The sequence below is a fragment of the Calidris pugnax genome, unplaced genomic scaffold (genome assembly GCF_001431845.1).
Source record: "Calidris pugnax isolate Ruff unplaced genomic scaffold, ASM143184v1 scaffold7, whole genome shotgun sequence".
Lineage (NCBI taxonomy): Eukaryota > Metazoa > Chordata > Aves > Charadriiformes > Scolopacidae > Calidris > Calidris pugnax.
The window spans coordinates 1335926-1356046 of NW_015090762.1; the positions used below are offsets into that span (position 1 = coordinate 1335926).

The 20121-nt window shown below is 48.6% G+C and overlaps 1 protein-coding gene across 1 annotated transcript in view; it reads right to left on the minus strand.

Annotated features, from left to right (window-relative positions):
• Positions 1 to 1979: 1979 nt before the first annotated feature.
• The window catches only part of RTN4R (reticulon 4 receptor), an 80545-nt gene continuing 62403 nt past the window's right edge, over positions 1980 to 20121 (minus strand). Inside the window, exon 2 of the mRNA XM_014937145.1 lies at positions 1980 to 4002. Coding sequence (XP_014792631.1) covers positions 2573 to 4002 — 1430 coding nt within the window. The 3' untranslated portion in view covers positions 1980 to 2572. The remainder of the gene's footprint in view (positions 4003 to 20121) is intronic.

The following is a 20121-nucleotide window of genomic DNA, read 5'->3' on the forward strand; positions in this document are numbered from 1 at the left end:
GCAATTCTCCTGCTGGCTTTTTTCTGAGCTTTGGCGTGGTGCTGACCCTGTGGCCAAGCCAGGCTGAGCCGCTCTCTGCTACTGTGCTTCAGCTTCAGGTGTAGGTTAGAATCCCTCAAGAGTTTGGATGAGTATGAGAGGACAGGGCCTGCTTTGGGCATGCAGGACCTCAGAAAATCCTTCAGCACAGGCACAAAGGGGACAAATCCTGGCAAGTATGGCAGAAAGCAGGCCATACTTGCTGTGTGTATGGATAAGTATGCACACAAACTGGATACACATGCAGGCACTGGGATTGTCAAGGCTGTCCAGCTTACAAGCACTTAGGAATCCCAGCCTCATTTTTTGCTTCATCCTTTGGGCAGGACAACACATTTGCACCAAAACATGCCTGGCTCTTCTGCAGAGGCTGATGCTGGTCATGGAGCTGGAACGGCAGCAGTCAGATCTGCTGGGATCCCAGGGCTGTGCTGCACAGCATCTCCTGCCCAGCCATACCACAGGTACTGACAGACCAGTGCCTAGCTCAGTGCCAGGAGTGAGCTGTGGGGCTATGCCACATTTTTTTGGCATCCCCAGTGATGGATTTGGAAGAACAGATCACAAATGCAACAGTTTGGGCATTGCCCTCGCTGTTATTCACACAGGTGGGAACTGGCTGTGGCAGAGGTGGAATGCACCCAGCAACACCCCATGATGTTGCTGCAGGTGGGCCTCAGATTCTGCCACACTGGCTGCCCAACCTGCAGCATCACAGTCTCTCTGGGACATGAGCCATCCAAGCATCTTCCCCTGCTTCTTCCCACAGTCGCTCTTTCCTCCTCATGAACCATCAAGCCTGGAGCAAGGCTGGCACCAAGTCATGGCCCTGATGATGTCCTTTACTCCTGGCTTGCAATGGTCCCTCCCTCTGCCACGTCTGGTTGTTCTGTGAAGCTGGGCACGAGTCCCAGTGCTATGATCCCCAACAGTGGCTGATGCAGCCTGGAGACCTTCAGCCTGCCTTGCACACATAGTCCTCTAGTGCACATTCCCACAACCTTGGTACATCTGTGATGCTGCTCTTGCTCTTCTCTGGCCCACGCTACATGCCACCTGCATGTGACAGGCTGGTCTTGCGTGCATAGACCTCAATATCTCAACAGTCTTCCTGAAGAGAGGAGCACAAAAGAAAATCTACCGTTTGATAAGAAAAACACCCTCCTGGCAAACTCTTTGCCCAATCCTGCCACAACCTGGGCTACCTGCAGAGTGGATGGGGGGCTGTCTGCAGGACAGCTAGATCTGGGCAGGTGCTTTACAGCCCACTGTGCAGTGTGGGAGCACCCAGACATCCATGGGTTTAGTTTCATAGCATCCCGAGGTCAAAGATGGGGATCATACAGAAGATGAAGTCACTTGCACAGCAACTCTATGAAGCAACTCCCTGGTGGCACAGCCAGGAATGGACACCAGCTCTCCAGCACAGCCAGCCTGAGCTGCAAGGCCAGGAGGTGTGTGTCTGGGGAGATGACACACCTTATTTCATAAATCCAAGCCTGAGTGCTGCTCCACTCTGGAACTACCTTCTGGTTCATTAACCACAGAGCTGAGTCTAGTTATCTACGCATATGAGAAGAAAAATGGCCCTGCCTGACTCTTTGGGATTGCTTACTGGCGTTCCTTTACCTGCAACCTGGAGTCCTCAGCTCCTGGGCTAATATTTCCTGCTTCTCTGAGCATCCTGAAATATGAATGATGTCGGGTGAGCGCATGGGACAGTTTGAAGGGAAACAGGAGCATTAGCAGAGCATGTTTCATGCAAGGAAACCCTTTGTTGTTACCAGTTAAAGATTGCATAACCACACCGAGTATGTCTTATTTATTACTGTCATGTTAAATGCTCAACCTACCTTCAGATCTTGGGTTACTCAACATCCTTTTAATTTTCCAGCTTTTTTAGCTGGTTAGTGTACGTCACCCCTTGCAGAGGACAACCATTTAGGAAAAAGAAATCTTTATTTTATATTTTTTTTGTATACTTGTACACAAGTAAAATAAAATGCATATCTATATATACTGCAATCTTGTGAAGGAAAAGGTAGCATTCTTTAACAAATGCTGCCCGTAAACATGGTGTGATGGAATGAATACAGAAAAACTGCAATATTCATAAACATAGGATTAAAACAGCATCAAATTCATTACCTCTGCAAATGGGAACCTGCAATATTGTTCAGTGTGATGTTAAGTTACAAACAGATTTTAGACATTCTTTTCAGAGCATTTCTTACCCTTTTTTTTTTTTTCCTGTAAATAAACCATATTTCTTTATCATCTGCTGTAGCAAAAGCTGCTTTGTGGGCAAGTGCAGTTCCGAAGACCAAAGGTATAATTCACAGGTTTCAGGACAAATAAATTATGTACATCTTGGTGTTTGTCTTTTTTGTTTTTTTTATAAAGGCATCCAGTTAACTTTTGTGTAACAAAGCTTTCTCAGGGTGGATGGTAGTTTTGCTTTTGTTTGCAACATTTATGGAGGTCAGCAAAAGTCTAGTATTAAAGTGTCATCAACCCAGGAAAAGAGTTAATTTTAGCAGAATAACAGTAAGCTCCACACCAAGGGGGGGATCAAAAGGCTTAGGCTGAGCTGTAACGTGGAGCTGTTTCCTTGCTGGGTGAGGCGGCACTGGGCCTTTGATTTGTTCTTTTTAGAGCAGCCCTGCCTCTTTTTGGTTGGGACTGTGGAAGGTTCAATAGGCTCTAGAAATTCTGGTTTCAACTTGGTCAATGGAGGGTCTACAATGCTGGGGAAGGTCCCAAAGGGGGAATCGTTTATCTGCTTGTTGCTGCCATTTTTGGAAGGGTCCGTCTCAACGTACTTGGTTTTGGACATGTTCTCCTTATCCTTGAGAGGGTTGTTGGAGGATGGCCGGCTGCTGTGGGAGGAAGGACCTGCCTTGCCTTTAGCTTCATAAATAAAGGACTTATCTGTTTCTGGCTGGCAGCACTTTGGGGAGCCGTCATGGGAACCAAGAGGGGGGATCCCGGTTGGCAGCTTGCCAGATCTGGTCTTAGTGCTAAAAACGCTTGTTCTTATCTGGTTGAGGGAGTCAACACACCCTTCCAAGTCGGCACTCTGCAGCCTTTTGAGGTCTCTCCCTGCCAAGCGGGGGGGAAGATGGCACTCTAGCTCCGAAGACGATCCTTTAAACTGCTTAAACCAATTCCAGAGAGAGCGAGCCTGGCAGTCACAGATCCACTGGTTGCCGTTCAAGCGCAGGTACTGGAGGGACACCAGGGGAGCCATGGTTTCCCCCGTGAGCACCGTCAGGTTGTTGTTAAACAGATACAAGGTCATCACTTTCCCAAGGTCATGAAAAGCCCGGCGGTGAACCAGGCTGACCCTGTTCTGGTGCAGAAGCAGCCGGTCGAGGTTGATCAGCCCGCGAAAGACGTTCTCTGACAAGATCTTGATTTTGTTACCATGCAAAAACAGGTAGGTGAGGTTTGCGAGATCTATGAAGGTATCATCCAGCAGGACCTGAAGATTATTATCCTGAAGGTAGAGATATTGCAAGGAGAACAACCCTCGAAAAAGCCCTGTAGAGAGCTCCAGGAGCCCACAGCGATCCAGGTGTAAGGTGTGGAGGTGAACAAGACCCCGGAAAGTGACAGGGTTGATAGATTTCAGGTTCGTGTTGTCACTGAGATCCAACTCCTCCAGTTTGTTGAGGCCATAGAAGGCTCCAGGCTCAATGAGGCTGATGTTGTTGGAGTGGATCCAAAGAATCGTCATGTTGCGGCAGGAGGTGAAGCTGGTGGACCTCACAAGGGTTATCTTGTTGTTGTGCAAGAAGATGCGCTGGCTCTGGATGGGAATCTCAGTGGGGATTGCTGTCAGTCCTTGCTGCTGACAACTTATTGTAATCTTCGGTTCACTGTAGCATACACACGCCCCGGGGCAAGACTCCACTTCTGACTGGATGTTCAAGCAAAGCACCAAAATCAGCAGTTTGCTTCCTAAAGGATAACAAAAATAGTATGCAAATTAACCAGGGTCATGGGAGAGTGCTTTTTTTTGGCAACTAATAGACGAGCCTGAAAATCACCCTTTTAAGTGCGCTGCCACTAACCACAAACAACATATGCCACGGGAGCCAAATGATTAAAATGCAGAATTAAAAATGCTGTACCACTGAACACAATGGCTAAAATCAATATACACTTGTAGCACCTCCTCAGTCTTTCACACTTGGGAGGTCTCTGGCTTTGGTGGCAAAAGAGAGTGATCATCAATATGAATTTGCACTGTGGGTGCTGGATGCACATCTGACATAAGCCCTGTTCCAAAGAGCTTGCCTCTGAGCAGGGGGGGGCATTTGTCTTCTGGGGGGCCGTTTGTCTCTGCCAGGGGAACATTTAGCACAGTTCAACCTATGGGAAAGCGTCTCCCCCTCTGTGGCTGTCTCCCACAACAGGCAACTCTGCGTCCCGTTCCAGCAGAGCCACCAGCTCCTCGCTTTTCAGGACCCAAACAATTCTCCAAAACAAGCAGGTGTCCCCAGAATGCACTCAAAAATGTAAGATGGAAATATGGCTTTTGTGACTTTCCGTGAACAATTTTGCACTGATCTGCTCTTCCTGTAACTGTGAACAGATTCCCAGAATAACTTATAGGTCAGACCTGCCTGTAGAGGTCTCGGGACCAAGAGCATCCTTTTCCTTCTCTTGATCAAACCTCTATGCCACATATTCTTACTTCCCTTTCTCTCTCCCCCTTTTTTCCTTTGAACCTGTGCAGCCACCAAGGAAGAGGATAAAACAGCATATTTTTCCACACAGTGCTGTTGGAGGAAATAATGTGCAATGCTTGATCCAGGGATTCCTCAAAGTTTGCAAGGCAGAAGGAGATTTCATGTGTCCAAGCATGCAGGCAGCACACTGGGGTTGAAGAGACCCTGAAAGGAACATTTTTTCATGGCGATGACCATCTGCTTCCCCAGGAGCTGTGCTGCACAGGAATAATCACAAGGAAGCATTTTGATTCACCAAATTTACCAGTCCCTGCTGGAAGCTGGGAAAGGGCCTGGAGGTGGGCAGAGATGGGCAGATCTCCGTGGCCAGCTTCATCTTCTGAAAGGGGAGCTGGGAGGGAGGGTCAGCCTGAACCCCCGGCTGAAAGACCTGCTGTTTTCTACCCACGGTGGGGAAGGAGGGGAAGAGAGGCAGTTGCAGCGGTGCTTTACCAGCAATTAGCAGCAAGTAATTAAATTGCTTCCTCTAAACTGCATGCGGGAGCTAAATGAATGGGCAGCAACTGTAGCAGCAGGAGGCTCCGTTTGTGAAACACCACGTGCGAGCGGGGACACGTGTGTCTCCTTCCCAGCTCGTCACAGCACCTCTGGAAAAGAGACACGTTTCCCCCCGTCACTGGGGATCTCCAGCCCAGGGACAAACAGCAGCTTTCCCTCCTGGCTGTCGTGGGAGGCTTTTTCTTCCTTGAGAGACTGAAAATTTTGTTCAGGCATGTTGATGCCTCATTACACCTTAAGGTAAGATAGCAGAGTTCAAAAAGTCAGGCAGAAAAGGATAATGATGCAGAATGTGATAAGCTGGGGAGACTGGGGAGAGGCCGGTTGCATCCAGCCAGGCGTGTACGGCACAGGACGGCGGCTCCTGCGGGGCCACATCCTGGGGACAAAGGGACTGCATCTCACAGAAAAGCCTGAAAAGGGATCGCGTCGCTAGTAAAATCACATTATCTCTGCATCGAAGCTGCTAACTTCAAACCCCGACAATAAAGGATTAAATCATATGGAAATCACACCGAACTGTTTACTGAAGCAATAACAAAGGGATCGGAGGCAGGAAAGTCGCTTTTCTGCAATAACAGGCTGGGATCCCAGTCCTGAGTCAAAATAATTCACCGTGTGCAGCTAATAAAACTGTGGTGATCCAGCAGTCCAATATAGGCAGGGGACTCCTATATATCATAGTTCACATGGGAGAAAAAATACCAGCTCAGCATGCAGAGATAATTTGAGCCTGATATTATTAGCCGCTGAGCATCCCTGGAAGGCAGTGTGTTGAGTGCAGTATTATGACACATTCTGGCTGGCTTGTCATGTTTTGACATATCACGTCCCATTGTATGGAGCAAAGTAACATGAGACAACCGAAATCCCCTGCTGGAGACATGTCACACCAAGAGGAGCCTCCTGGGAAATTAAAACAATGCTGGCAACTCTCTGACCAGCACGATTTCTATCCAGCTGATAATGAAAACCTCTAGCCAAAGAAATAGGACTTTCTGGAGCCTCTTTCTTCAGTTTCATGATTCAGATGATGGGGTCCGGGGTAGCTCTGGAGCAGTAAGATTCACACCACCACCCACTCCAGCTACAGAGTGCTGGGACGGCAGACAGGGCTGCAGGCTCCTCCCTGCCTTGGCAATACCACAGGGGCTGCAGCCTGCTCGGGGAAAATCCAACCACAGCCCAGATGCATCCCACACGCCTTATAAATATATGACAAGCTCACAGCGGAGTGAATACAAAGAACCATCCCTATGGGAGAGGAATCACAATGACAACGCTCCTGTTCCAGCTCCAGCCAGGGGAGGCAAGTGCATAATAAATACATGTATACATGGGGAGAGAAAGAGAGAACATGAAGCAGCTGGCAGAGAGCAAGCCATGCTATATGAATAGCACCCTGCCCTGTGCCACCCCGTCCCAACAGCCACGCTCCTGCACCCTCCACATCACTCCATCACTTGTGCCCTGAGTGTGCATCAGTGCCCGCTCCCATGGGCAGAGCTGCTGAGACCAGGCAGCAAGGTCCTGTCCCAGCTCCTGGGTGTGTGCTGGGCTGGAGACACACCGAGCTTCTCCCCAGGACAGAGGAGCAGAAGGAAAGGGGCAAATCCTGCTCCACTCTGAGCCACCACTTTTCTTCTCCAGCTGCCTATGCCCCTGAGGCTGCTGGGAGCTGTGAGTCAGTGGCACTGATAGCTGGCTGCCAGCAGAGCAGCATAGGGAAATTAATTACAGGCAGGGCTAGCCTGTGTGCTTTAATTAGGGACCTGGTGTTCATGAGCCGCTCGGATTAGCTCCTTCCACCGGAGACAGCTACTGTCAATCATCCCCCAAAGCTTTTTTCCAGTTACTTTCCTGCAGCACAGTTCAACCATGTCCCGACTGATCCATAACAAAGCTGAGCACCCAGCAGCCGTCAGAAGGTCCCCAGCCAGCACAGGGCCTGAAGCTAGTGCAGGAGTGGCTGCAGTCCACAGATGTCCTTGGGAAGTCAAGGTGACCTGGTTCCAAGACCACACAGACCATGCCTTGCCCTTTCCCTGCTCCTCCAACAAGCCTCTTCATCACTGCTGTTCATTCAGTAACTGTGCCTCGTGCTCAGCGTGACACAGACCACACTGGCCACCGAGTGCCACGAGCCATCCAGATCTCGCACCAGGACAGTTTCATCCATCCAGTTCCAGGAAAATATTACCTTGCTTTCCCTGCCCAGGTGCCAAGTGACCACTTCAGGACAGGGATGAGCACAAGGCAGGGTCCTGGGACAGGAAGGTTGCTAAGACCTGGAATCAAGCCACGTTAACACAGCTGCACAGTTTTAGGACGGTTTGAAGCACAGCGAAGCTTGTTCCTGTCTGTCTGGGCTATACCCCCATATTATCGGGTAATCCCTTACTCTAGACCAAGCCCTGCAAGATGGACACAGGCCAGTGGTGCCACTGCCCTGTGCCCCTGGGGATGGAGATCATCAGTTGGACACAGGCACCTGTGCTGGGGCCCAGTGCCATAACACAAAGCATGGACCCAAGTCCCTTTATGCTGAGCTGAGCACCACAGCATGGTGTGGAGCATCACCTCACTCATGCTCTTACACAGAGCTGGGGCTATAACACAGAGGAAGGAGCTGGAGCACTGATGCAGGGACTGCAGAGGTGCAGGACCCAGGCACCCCAACACCCATCAGCTGGGCACCCTGGCACAAAACCAGGCACTTCTGTTTTCCTCTCCATCTCCCCCTGTTCGAATCGCTTTTTGATGACCTTTACATCCTTCTCCCCTCCTCTACAACCACCATGGCCCAGGACTTGTCTAGGTGAGGTGAAGGCAGCACCCAGGCAAACCAGTCCATCGCCAGAGAGGCTGGGACACAACCTGGCAATGCCTGGCGCCTACAGGCTGTACACCACTGTCCTGCAGATTGTCCTCACTGTCCTGTACACCACACTGAGGACTGTTTCCCTTGGCACTAAGCAGAGGTGAAGGATGAAGACCTTCAGAGGATGTCCAGGCAAAGATCACAAAGACACAGCCTAGATCTTGCCAGGAAATGTGTGAAAGTCATGGGCTTCTGCTCCTCTTGGGAGGCACCAAGTCTCTGTGATGCTGAAGGGTCCTGGTGGGTGCTGCCCTGAGCAGAAAGGGAGGGTAGATGGCAAGAATCCCGAGGACCTGGGCAGAAAAATCCCAGCTACTCCACAGCCTGGTTGGCACAGGTAAATGCCATTGTTTGTTTTCCTGCAGTGCTGGGTTCAGCTCTGGCTGTGGGCTCCTTCCTTTTCTAGGAAAAACATAACCTGCCCTTAGGCCAGAAATACAGGAGATATTCACTGGTGTCACAGGGAGGAGGGAGGTCAGAAGGGCCATTATGTGCCCATCCCCAGAAATAAGTTCCAAGCCCAGCTCCCAGTGGGAAACTACAGTGTCCTTCCCTCAAGCTGATAGAGAAATCCATAGTACGCAGTGTGCTCCCACCACCGCTGCCAACTGCCTGATCCCCCACCACCTGCTGGACTCTTCCTCCTTGCAGGACTCAGCCTTAGTGCCCATCCCTGAGAAAAAGGCTCTTGGTGCGACATCCATTCCCTCATCCATGAATCTCTTAGATGAGCAGCCATTCCTACCCCTTCCAGAATATGATTAAAACTGAACTGGATAGTTCTGGTCAAAAGCAAAAGATGAAAGAAAATCCAGTACCTGGAACCTTCAGTCCCTCCAAGACTTTGGCTTTGAGTTTAGCATTTGTTCCTCCAGAGCTTTCTTAAAAGCCAGAAACCTCCTTCAGTCAAACTGCGGCACTTCCCCTTTGCCATCTCAGAAGTGTTATGACTCATGAAACTGGGAAGCAATTAAAGAGGGTCCATTATCTGTCTTTCCGCTAGTCCCCTGTGCGATCGCATTGTCAAACATGGCAATTAGAAAGAAAAGGCTCTGGGGGCCTCTAATAGATGCTTTGCAAACTTTTTAAGAGGCCAAAGCAAAATGCAATTTTCTGCAGTTTGCAGAGCCGTGGCCTTTCTCTGCCGCTCTGCACTTGTCTCTATTGATTTGGAGATATTATAATGCAGCTTTCCTACAGTGGAGGGTCAATAATCATTTGAATTCTCTCCTGGTTGGACATAAAGGGAGTACTTTACAATACAAAGCCTTTTGCTGATGCACATAGCATTTTGCCTTTGTTTATAGTATGGAGACAATACAGCTGCTTAATTCCCTGTTCTGAACGGATTATTGTTTGAAATTCAGCACATGGCTTTGAAAGATACTCTGCGAAGCAGCTTCAGTGTCTCCTGCTTTGTCCTGTGGCCAACGGTGGGTCTGTGTGTGTGACTGCGTGCGCGCCAAAAGGAAGAGGGCAGCACTTTTATGCATTTCATGTCGAAGGCGAATTGAGAGGTGAATGAGGAAGGAGAATTGGTTTGGACTAGTCTCATCCCAGGCTGGAGCTTCCCCACCTTCTGCTGCCTCCTCCCTCTGCTGCGGAGAAGAAGGCTGGTTCATGGTGGTGCAGCTGAAGTGGCTGTAGGGTGAGAAGGAGAGGAACGATGCTCTACCACCACACAAGCCCCTGGGAGGAGCAACCAGTGTCACAGCTCTGGGGAAAGGAGGATCCAGAGCAGGTCTCAACAGGCAGGTGCCCAGCGCTGTGCAAACATCCTCACTGCAGCAGGACATTTTGGAGCTGCTGCGGGTCCTGTGGCATATCTGCAGCTCTGTGGGGATGTTGGGGTGTCAAGGACACCTCTCGAGGTGCACAGTCAGTGGGGCACTGCCCTGAACGGCTCTCCAGGCTTGGCTGACTGTCCCAGCTCTGTGCCCAGAGTACATCCATCTGAGTTCATCCCTCAGAGTCTCAGCTCACACCGAAACACCTATGCCTTGCTCCAGTGCCGAATCCCAGCTGCCTAAAAATAGGTGGCTAATTCTCTTTGAGACACCCTTAGGGTCCGAGATGCCAACGTGAGTCTTGGCAGATTTGACACATCTCCTCTAGGAGACCTGTGCTCTTCCAGCAGCTGGAGCGTGGTGTGGCGTAAATGGCAGAGACGTTTAAGCACCCAAAGCCCACCCCTAACTTCTACAGGGAGAGTCTCTGAGCCCATGTGCTCTGGGACTCCATCCAGATCCATTAAAATTTGGGACTCTGGTGCCCTTCATTCCCTTTGGCAGTACAGCCTCAGTCCTGCTCTTTAGTATAACCAGCCTCTACCCTGAACGAGACAGAATTTCAGCAGAAAAAATATCATATGCGGTTCGAAATGAAAGGTCATTTCCGTAATGCATCCAGGCAGGGGATGGAGGCAATAGATGTGCCATTTCCTAACTTCTAGGTGTTCATCTTTTCCACCTAAATCATGCTCCCTTAATGTGATTTTTGGACTTAATATTGCAGGGATATTTTTAAGGGAAGAAGGTAAAAGCGAGTTATATCATGTGCAATTCTTAGAATCTATCCTCACAAATCTCCAGAGGGGTTTGAATGCCGATTCTTCAGCATCGCTTAGGGCTGAACTACACGACTGGTTACGTGAGTGGAGCGCAGCACAGACCTGAGCCAGGGCAGCTCCAGCCATTCACGGGACTGTGCCAAAGCAGCTCCCCATCCCTGCCAGGGGCTCTCCAGTGCTCCCAGCATTTTGGCAGCAGGTTCAGTTTTGCCTAACAACATTTGGGCAGGGTTATACTTTTGGTGGTTTGCCAGCATTTCCCTCAGCAACATCAGGGAGGGAAGGGAAAAGGTGATAGTTAACAGTTTATATTTCAGCCAATTTGAATACAAATTTGATGAGGAGGAAAAAAAGGAAAGGAAAAAAAAAAAAAAAAAAAGCTTTTTTTCTAGCCAGAGGGTTTTCCTCCTGCTGAATTTCAAATGGTTGCTGCAAGCCATGGAGGTGTGAAAGAGTCTCAAAGAAAAGGTCAGGAGAAACCTTTACAGGGAAAATATCAAGGGATTTAAATACAGGAGTCATTAGGTCCCTGTATAACAATAACACTAATATCAATTACTATACTATAGCCTAGTAATGCCCTGTGAGGCCAGGAAATAAGAGAACATAATACAAGAACCTGAGAAGAGCTGCACAGAGTCAGACAAGGATGTGCTTGGGCTGGTCTGACACACTGGTCTGGAGCAGATGCGGATTGAAAGACAATACTTGCTCTGACATCTTCTACAAGCCCAAGGCAAACAGTGGACCAGGGCCTGCCTGAGGCAGAATTTCCCAGTCTCCTTACAGACTATGAATCCTTCTTTCCACTCTCTCAGATTTTCTTCAAGTCCTAGGTGATTGTATGAATGCTGCTCCAGACATTTTTGCTGTACTTCTCTACAGCTTTTCCAGGTCCTCTTCTCTCTAGGGGTGGGAGGATGGTGCTTGGGATGCAGCTGCAGCACGGACTTATGCAGAAGTTTAAATGTCCTGCTCTGTCCCTGGCAGCTCCTGCACTGCCTGCTGTGGTTCAGCATCAAGCTGAGCTATTCAGAGAGCTGTCCGCAAAGTCCCCAAGATCACTTTGCTGAGTGGCAATAGCTCATTTAGAGCCCATCATTCTGTTTGTTTAGGTAAGGGTCTGGGCTGTTTGCCAGTGTACATTACTTTGTATTTATAAATGCTGAATTGCATCTGCCATCTAGTCTGTGGTTATGAATTTTACCGTGAAACCCCTTGCAGCAACAAATCATGTGCCCAAATATCCACTTTCCTTCAAGCAGAAATATTATCGTAGTTCACAGTTGTGCCCAAACCTTAAAATGTAAGCTGGTTGTAAGCAGTGACATCCTCCTGGTCCAGCAGCCAAGCTGCAGCACTAGTTCACAGAAATAAGGACTTGGTAGTCCCTGTGTCGATAGGTAAACCTGCCTATCGACACAGGTTAAAGATGGTCCTAAAAATGGCTTACATGGAAAGAGGAATGAACTTTGCTCGCATCTTTTATATGAGGTTATACTCTAGGCATTAAAAAGCGGACCTAGTTATCACTGTTTCCTATGGATGGGCATAGGAAAATCCTACGGATATCCTCAGCCCTGCTTCAATGAGTGCTCTTGCCAGCTCTGTGCTCTGCCACCTCAACTGGTGGGATGAAGTCTCTGCCAATTGTATCAGCAGTGGTAGAGTTTTTAGCTGTTCTTGCATAAGATGTAATAAATCTGCCTGTTCCTCTGTTCTGTTTCCAGTTATCTATTGCATATCTGGAAGGGAAAAGCTTATGACCTTTTAAAGGGAAAAGACTATGACCTTAAAGTAAAACCATGGAGAATTCCTGCAGAAAAGGCCTCTTACGTGGGTTTATACCATTTAGTCCCAGGCCTGATACCATTCAACCCTGTTTCTTTCCATGTAGAATCATAGAATCATTCAGGTTGGAAAAGACCCTTGGGATCATTGAGTCCAACCATCACCCCTACTCCACAAAGTTTTCTCCTACAGCATATTGCCCAACACCACATCTAAATGATGGACTCTTAAACACATTCAGGGATGGTGACTCAATCACCTTCCTGGGCAGCCTATTCCAGTGTCTGGGATCTAAGTATGTAGGTCCCAGATGCTGCTGGCCCATTCAAGCTGTCCCAGTATTCCCTTTTTCTTCCCCAGAAGTGAGCTCATCTCCACACCGTATACAGAAGCGCATCCCCTTTCAGGAGGTGATGATGTCTGGTTGCTTAACACTGGCCATGTTCAGCTCATCTAAAGATATGAAGTCTTGGTGTTGCCTTGTTTCTGGCTCTCTCTAGTGTGTATCTATCTCTTTGATACCACAAAGGTTCCTGCACCACAGCTTCCCCCCAGGCCATCCTCAGCACCAGCCTCTGTCCCCAGCAGAACGCATGGGATTTGTAGGGATCTGGCTCTGAGCAGGTGAGTTTGACACGATACCGTGCCAGTTACCAAATACAACAGCAACAGCTGGAGGAGAGACAAAAATATCATGCAGATGCAGATGTCCAGTGCAGGGGACAGTCTGTGACAAAGGCAGAAATCCAAGGCAAATAGCTGATGTGGAAGTCAGATGAGAGGCAAGAGGTCTGGGCAGAAAATGCTCAGTGCCCAAAGAGAAGCGGAAAGCACATGGCCTGGAATAAGCATTTGGAGAACCAGTGGCACCACTGGGAAAAACGAGCAAGAGGGAGGGAAAAGGGGGAGGCTGTAGGGTTGCTACAGGAGAGCCAACAGGGCAAGGGCAGAGGGACATCCATGAAAGCCTGCAGGCTGAGTTCTCCAAATCCACCCGTCATGAATTCACCTTGGACGACCGCTCTGAATAACTGCTGTGACCCCAGCCCACCACACAGAGCTGCCGCGGGGCGCTCACTGCAGCCCTGAGCCTGGTCAGCGTTGGGAAGTGGGCTCCTTCCTCACAGCCTGGAAGAAATGTCACATCTGCATTTTTTCCAAGTCACAGCCACCAACGGCCATGGTATTATCACAGCTACCTCTGCCACACTGCCTTTGGCAAAATGGCATATGACTAAAATCCATACCCAGCCCAGTAAATCCCAGCAGATCCCAGGTTGCCTAAGAAAGTGGACAGAAAGAAGCTGTGACCGGTCCCCAGCATAGTGGGTGAAGCCATCATCAGTTGTCACAATCCTCGTTTCCATCTTATCCAGATGGGATGTATCCAGCACGTTGCATGAACAGGATCATCTATGATATTGCCACCACTCAATCCTCATGCTGTGAAGAATGAAGTGAAAAAATATGCATTGTGAATCACAACTAGCTCCTACAGAAGTTAGTATTATCTGTGCCACATTTGTGAAAAATCAGGGACAAACAGGTGTCCAAAGGAAGTAAACTCTGAGTCCTGAGATGACTTAGAACTCCTGTGCAGCCCGAAGTATCTCAAGAATGCTTCAAAGCATTATTAGTAAGAGGCAGAGTTTCCTGCGTGTCCAAACCTGGCACTTGTGAAAGCACCGTGTGTGAGTGACTCACGGAAAGCGAGGTAAAGCTCCAGATGGCATTTACACCTGCTCTCCCCCAGCCATCTGGGACTGCAGCCCCCCTCCCTGCAGCTGCAAATCCCACCCCCACATCTTCAGCACTGGAAGTGCCCCACTGCACCAGGCAGCATTTTTTCTCGGTTTTCCTCTAAAATCACACTTATCTCAGCTCTTGCTTACAGAACTGGCATCTGCAGATAATGTAGAGTGGAGGAACAAAGTCCAGGGAAGAGCCTGGAAGGAAAAGTTGCTCCAAAATTTTCCCCTGGCCTCAGCCTGGTGGCCTGTCTGGATGCAGAAAACCAGCTGGGAATGAATGCTCCAGGTGATGGAGGGAGGGCGGGGAGAGGGAGAGTGTTTTAATCTCAACTTTAAACTCAACCACGTCTTCAAAGAAGTGCTAGAAGTGAAAATGTGAGAATAGGCACAGGTGACTCTGCCCTGTTCACACTGTGATGCTCTCCTTTCTGAGCCGGGATGACCACAGCTCTCCACCCCACCCCGTGAGCTGCCACCTTGAAGAGTGGAGCAGCAGAGACGTGATGAAATGCAAGGTCTCTGCTGCGAAGCTGCCTTAAACCAAACTCTGTGGTGTGGACTCAGGGCATTTCTCAGCGCTTTCCTGGACTCCTGGCCTCTCCATCCGGGTGGTGGGACGAAAGCCCAGTCCCACCACTCTCCCCCCCCGCCTCCTATCACTGTCTCTTTAGGCATCCTTCCCAGCATCCTGGCACACATCCCCGCTACCTTCACATGGCTCATTCTTTCATTCCCAGATAAAAGCTGGGACTGATTTTTAATAAGTGTGCAAATTCAACTGCCACTATCTTTATCAGATGTGGGCTTTGTCTCCTTTGCAGCTTCAGCATTAGACACGCCTGCCTGCCCTTCTGCAGCTCACTCATTCACTCGTGCCAGATAAGAGACAAGACACCCACAACTCTGCACACATATTTCTCTGAGAAGTGCAGAGTCTGTGAAGCCAAGCTAAACAAGAATACAATGGGACGCTAATGATACACCTTCCCGTTTGCGTGGGAATGAGGAAGCGAGCGATGGGGAGAGGATCCCAGCCTTGAGAGGCACCTCGAGCCTCACCGAAGGCAGCAGCCACTGGCGCCAGCCTCAGCTACCCACATCTCTGACAACAGATATGGGTTCAGAGACAGCTACCCACATCTCTCACAATAGATATGGGTTCAGAGACAGCTACCCACATCTCTGACAACAGATATGGGTTCAGAGACAGCTACCCACATCTCTGACAACAGATATGGGTTCAGAGACAGCTACCCACATCTCTCACAACACACATTTAGGGCAACGAAGCTGGTGAGGGGGCTGGAAAACAAATCATATGAGGAGTGGCTGAGGGAGTTGGGGCTGTTTAGTGTGAGGAAGAGGAGGCTGAGGGGAGACCTCATCACTCTCTACAACTACGTGAAAGGACACTGTAGAGAGGTTGGTGCTGGTCTCTTCTCACAGGTAATTAGTGACAGAACGAGAGGGAATGGCTTCAAGCTCCAACAGGGGAGGGTTAGACTGAACATTAGGAAAGAATTTTTCACCGAAAGAGTGGTCGGGCATTGGAACAGGCTGCCCAGGGAGGGGGGGGAGTCCCCATCCCTGGCTGTGTTTAAGGGCCGTTTAGATGCAGTGCTGAGGGACATGGTGTAGGGGAGGACTTTGTAGAGTAGGGGAGATGGTTGGACTCGATGATCCCAAGGGTCTCTTCCAACCTAGACCATTCTATGATTCTATGATTCTATGATATGGGTTAAGGGACAGCTACCCACATCTCTCACAACACATATGGGTTAAGGGACAGCTACCCACACCTCTTACAACAAATCTCCACCCTGGATCAGAGACCCCACTGTACACCACCAGGAATCTGCACCAGGTTTCCATGCTGGAAGCCCTTGGCTCAACTTCCAGCCTTTGGGTCTCATCAGCTACAGCCGATTACAGCACCTTCCTGCTTTTTAATCAAGGCGGGTAAAAACTCCTTATTCAGACTTCGTCTTCCCCTTTTTATCCAGAGATGATGTTCATCCATTTCACCACTACAGGGCATTAAATGTTCATAATCACCTGTTAACCAATATGGCCCTTAAATCAATTTCAGAGTTGCTGCCCTCGAGCAGGCAGTCTCCCAGCCTGACGGAGTGCCCTACATTCCGCGCTCGGAGATGGATGACCGAGCATTTAGCTGTATTAAAATTCATGTTGTTTCACTGTTGCCAGTCTACCAGGCAATTGTGATTGCTCTGAATTAGAGGCTTGCCTTCATCATTATTTATCATGGCAAAATTTGAGTCAGCTGCAAACTTTACGGGCAACTAATTTATATATATTTTCCGGATCATTCATGAAAATTGTGACATACACCGGGGTGAAAGCTGAATCCTGCAAAGCTACCGTGCAAGCAGCTTGTTCGGCAATGATCCTCCAACAGCAATCGCATTTTGAGAGCTTTTAGCTGCCTGTTTCTTAATCCATTTAATAACTGTCCATTGATTCAATAGAGAGTATATTTTCCACCAAGTAAATCAAGTGCCTGACATAAGTCTAAATATATTATGAAAATCCAGATACATGAGCAGAGACTGGGGTTTTTTTTTTGTCCACATCAAATACACCAGGACCTTAGTCCATGCCTGGGGCTTGTTGGCATCACGGCAATATGATTAATAAATAATGGTGACAGCAATACCTTTAAAAACAGTATCAGACAAAACTGAGAACTCGTCTGGGTTTAAGAACACTTTCTGGGAAATTTACCAGTTGAAATTAATGGTATTTCTATGCCTTTGATCGTCAGTTCTGTTAACTTTTCCTCTTTCTCCGGCAGCACGGAGATCAAACTGACCAGCCTCTCCGTACCTCCTGGGCTTTCCCACTTGCTGCTCTAAGCCAGAGGTGGGCACTGCCCTTCCCTGCCTCTGGAGCTCCCCTGCTTTTCTGATATTTATAAGGAATAAGAACTGGGACCTTGTCAGCTAATTTTGACAACTCTGCCATGCTCTCCCCTTAGGAAGAGGCTTGCACATCCATCCAGGGCTGGATTATTGTCACTCTCCATAAACCACTCCTGATGGATGGTGTCTCATCTCCGCTGGGCATCCCCCTCTGGAGGTGCTACTTCACAGTCTCTCTAAGGGCAAGTTCCTTAAGCAATTAGGATCATTTCAGAGAAAATAGAAGATTTCCTTAGCGCTGACTCCGTCAGACTTGTTTTTCTCCAGGACCAGGTATTCACGTCCCTCTGCCACCACTCTGTCAAACCAATACCCTTTCCTTTCTCTCCCACAGTGGGAAAGGCAGGCACTGCCATCCCACTGTCAGCCTTGTCTGAGGAAGGGATGTGGTAGCAACACATTTTGCTTCAGCCCCTGAAGCATATTACTTAATTAAAAGAACCAAACCACGAAGCTTATTGAAGGCAATCTCCATCCTATAGCCAGGACTGCAAATCTCCATGGGGACACAGACTTCACACCCTGCAGTTCAGTCACTCCATGCCGAGCGGTTTTAGTGCAGAAGGACTAATTTCCCCTAATACTAAGTGGCTATTAATATTTCATGATACTAAGTGAACTTTTTTGCCATTTCATTTGCCATCTTTATTTGTTTAATTCACCTCCTTCAGAATTGAGAGGGAGACCGAGGACCAACTGCTGATTTGGGGGAAATAGGAATCATGTCATCAAAGGAATTAACTGAAGGGAAAAAAGGAAGAAATTGGCTGTATTATGAATAGAAATTACATCAGAATCACAGAAATACACCTGGGAAGCTCAATCATGCAGGATACTCCTGAGGTTAAAAGCAATAACATCACACACCAAAAAGTCACTTGATACGTAATATATATATTTACAAGCAGAATATCCCATCTCTTTTAGCCTGGAAAAAGCTTATCCCAGCATATTCAGTTACTTTCTTCAGGATTTCTCATACTCCATGCACGCCAAGGAAAGAGAAGAGAAGTCTTGTGGATTTAAAGGCAAAAAAACGTAACTCCTCATTTTCCCCTGCTCTGTTTTGCCTGCCAATATGGAAGAAAACTCTCCTTTCTCTAGGGAAATCACTTGTGCAACTTCTGACAGGAGGAAGGACAAGAAAAGCAAACCTCGCCGGTTCCAGTGGGCACCATCCAGACAACATGTTTCAAAAAGTGCATTTTGTGTCAGTCTTGGCATACAAACCTCTCCAGGACTCTTACCCCCAAAAACAAAACTCCACAAAAACTGCCCAGCAAACTCCCTCCAGCCCTGTGTGAGGAATCAGGCCAGGGACCATGAGTACTTCAGAGCAAAACTAGGAATTTCAGATTGTCCTTTTCTTACATCCTCATGGAAACCTACTTTCACCCAGGGATTAGATGCTGCCATTTCTACTTCACCACCCTTGGCCTCTACCTTGCTATTTTCCTTCTAAGGTGCTACGTGGGGAGACATCCCCCTTCACACCACCTTTGGCTGAGAAAACAGTCTAAAACAGCTTCCCTTGTTGGACACCTTGATCAAACATTGCAATAGTGTCATGTTAAAAAACAGCAACAACCCGACACTCCAAGCAACCAGGGAAACCACACAGAAAAAATCAGGTTGACTACAGAGGAAATGGTGGATAAATTCTGCACCGTTTGGTAAAACATCACCACAAGGAAGGGTGTCTTCCCAGTGCTTCAAGGACTGAGCCTGTGCTGTCTCCAAAGGAGGGCAATCTCTTCTTGTCTCTGCTGATGTGTTTACACAGTGTCTCCTGTTTGCAACCCTCTCCTAGTCATAACCACAGAGCAGCCTTTCTTCTTCACACTGCCACCACCTGAAGTCCTCCTCTGACCTGAGAAAAGGCCTGAGCTTCCCTTTGCTCACCATTTCATACTTCTGCAGGGTCTGGCTGCTGGGGAGGTCTGTGTCCTGCCCCAGAGCTCTGGGTCCATGCTCCTCTGTGTCTCCAGACATGTTCACTGCTAGGTTCAGCTGGTGGCTTCATGTAGGTCTTGCATTGATATATTCTGGATCTTTATTCTTCCCAGGCAATAGTGTCCTTGGCTGAAGACACGATGTGTCCTTCATCCTTAAGACAATGTTTTCTGAATCCCTAAATCCTCTTTATTATCAAAATATTCCAGCTCTTTCCCCAGCAGTCTAGAGGTCACCTTACATTTTTTCCATTCCCAAATGTATGGTTTGACATTTGCTAATGTTAAAATCCAGCAGCTATTTCTTTCTCCTCTCCTCTTACGTGTTTAAATCCTGCTGAAGGTGACGCATGCCTCTTAGCCCTCATGTTAGTTGCTGGTGCCCAGAGGCTATTAACAGGGAACTGGCTAATCCTAGATTCGGAAAGTCCTTCTGGGATTTCCCGTGACGGAGTAGGGGGTGGGAGTGTCTGATGGCTGGGTTTGTTCAAAACTACTGCCTGAATTGAAATCAAACAAGTTCAATGTCCTCCTGTTCATCTTCCCTGGGACTCTGGCCAGTTCCCACAGTGCAGCATCTAGCTGGCTGGAGAGCAGCAAGGTGAGTGAAACAGCAATGGTGGCCAGTTGATGGGACAAGGGTGGCACTTGCAGTGGCAACCCCACCCAGGAGTTCTCAGCACCTAAAACGCACTTGCCACAGCAATTTTCAAACTCATGTCAGCTGCCTGCGAAGATGATGGCACATAAATTTTCTTGCCACCTACCAGCATGAGGCTGCTTCCATCCCCAGGTGTTGATGGACCTCAGCATGCAAGGGTTTTCTTGGCCAACAGAGTACGGAGAGGCTTGCAGGGGTGCCCATTGGTGTAGAATCATTTCACCCATAAGCCCAATGTGGTGACAGACTGGGTTGTTGTATCTCCCCAGTACTGCTTTGA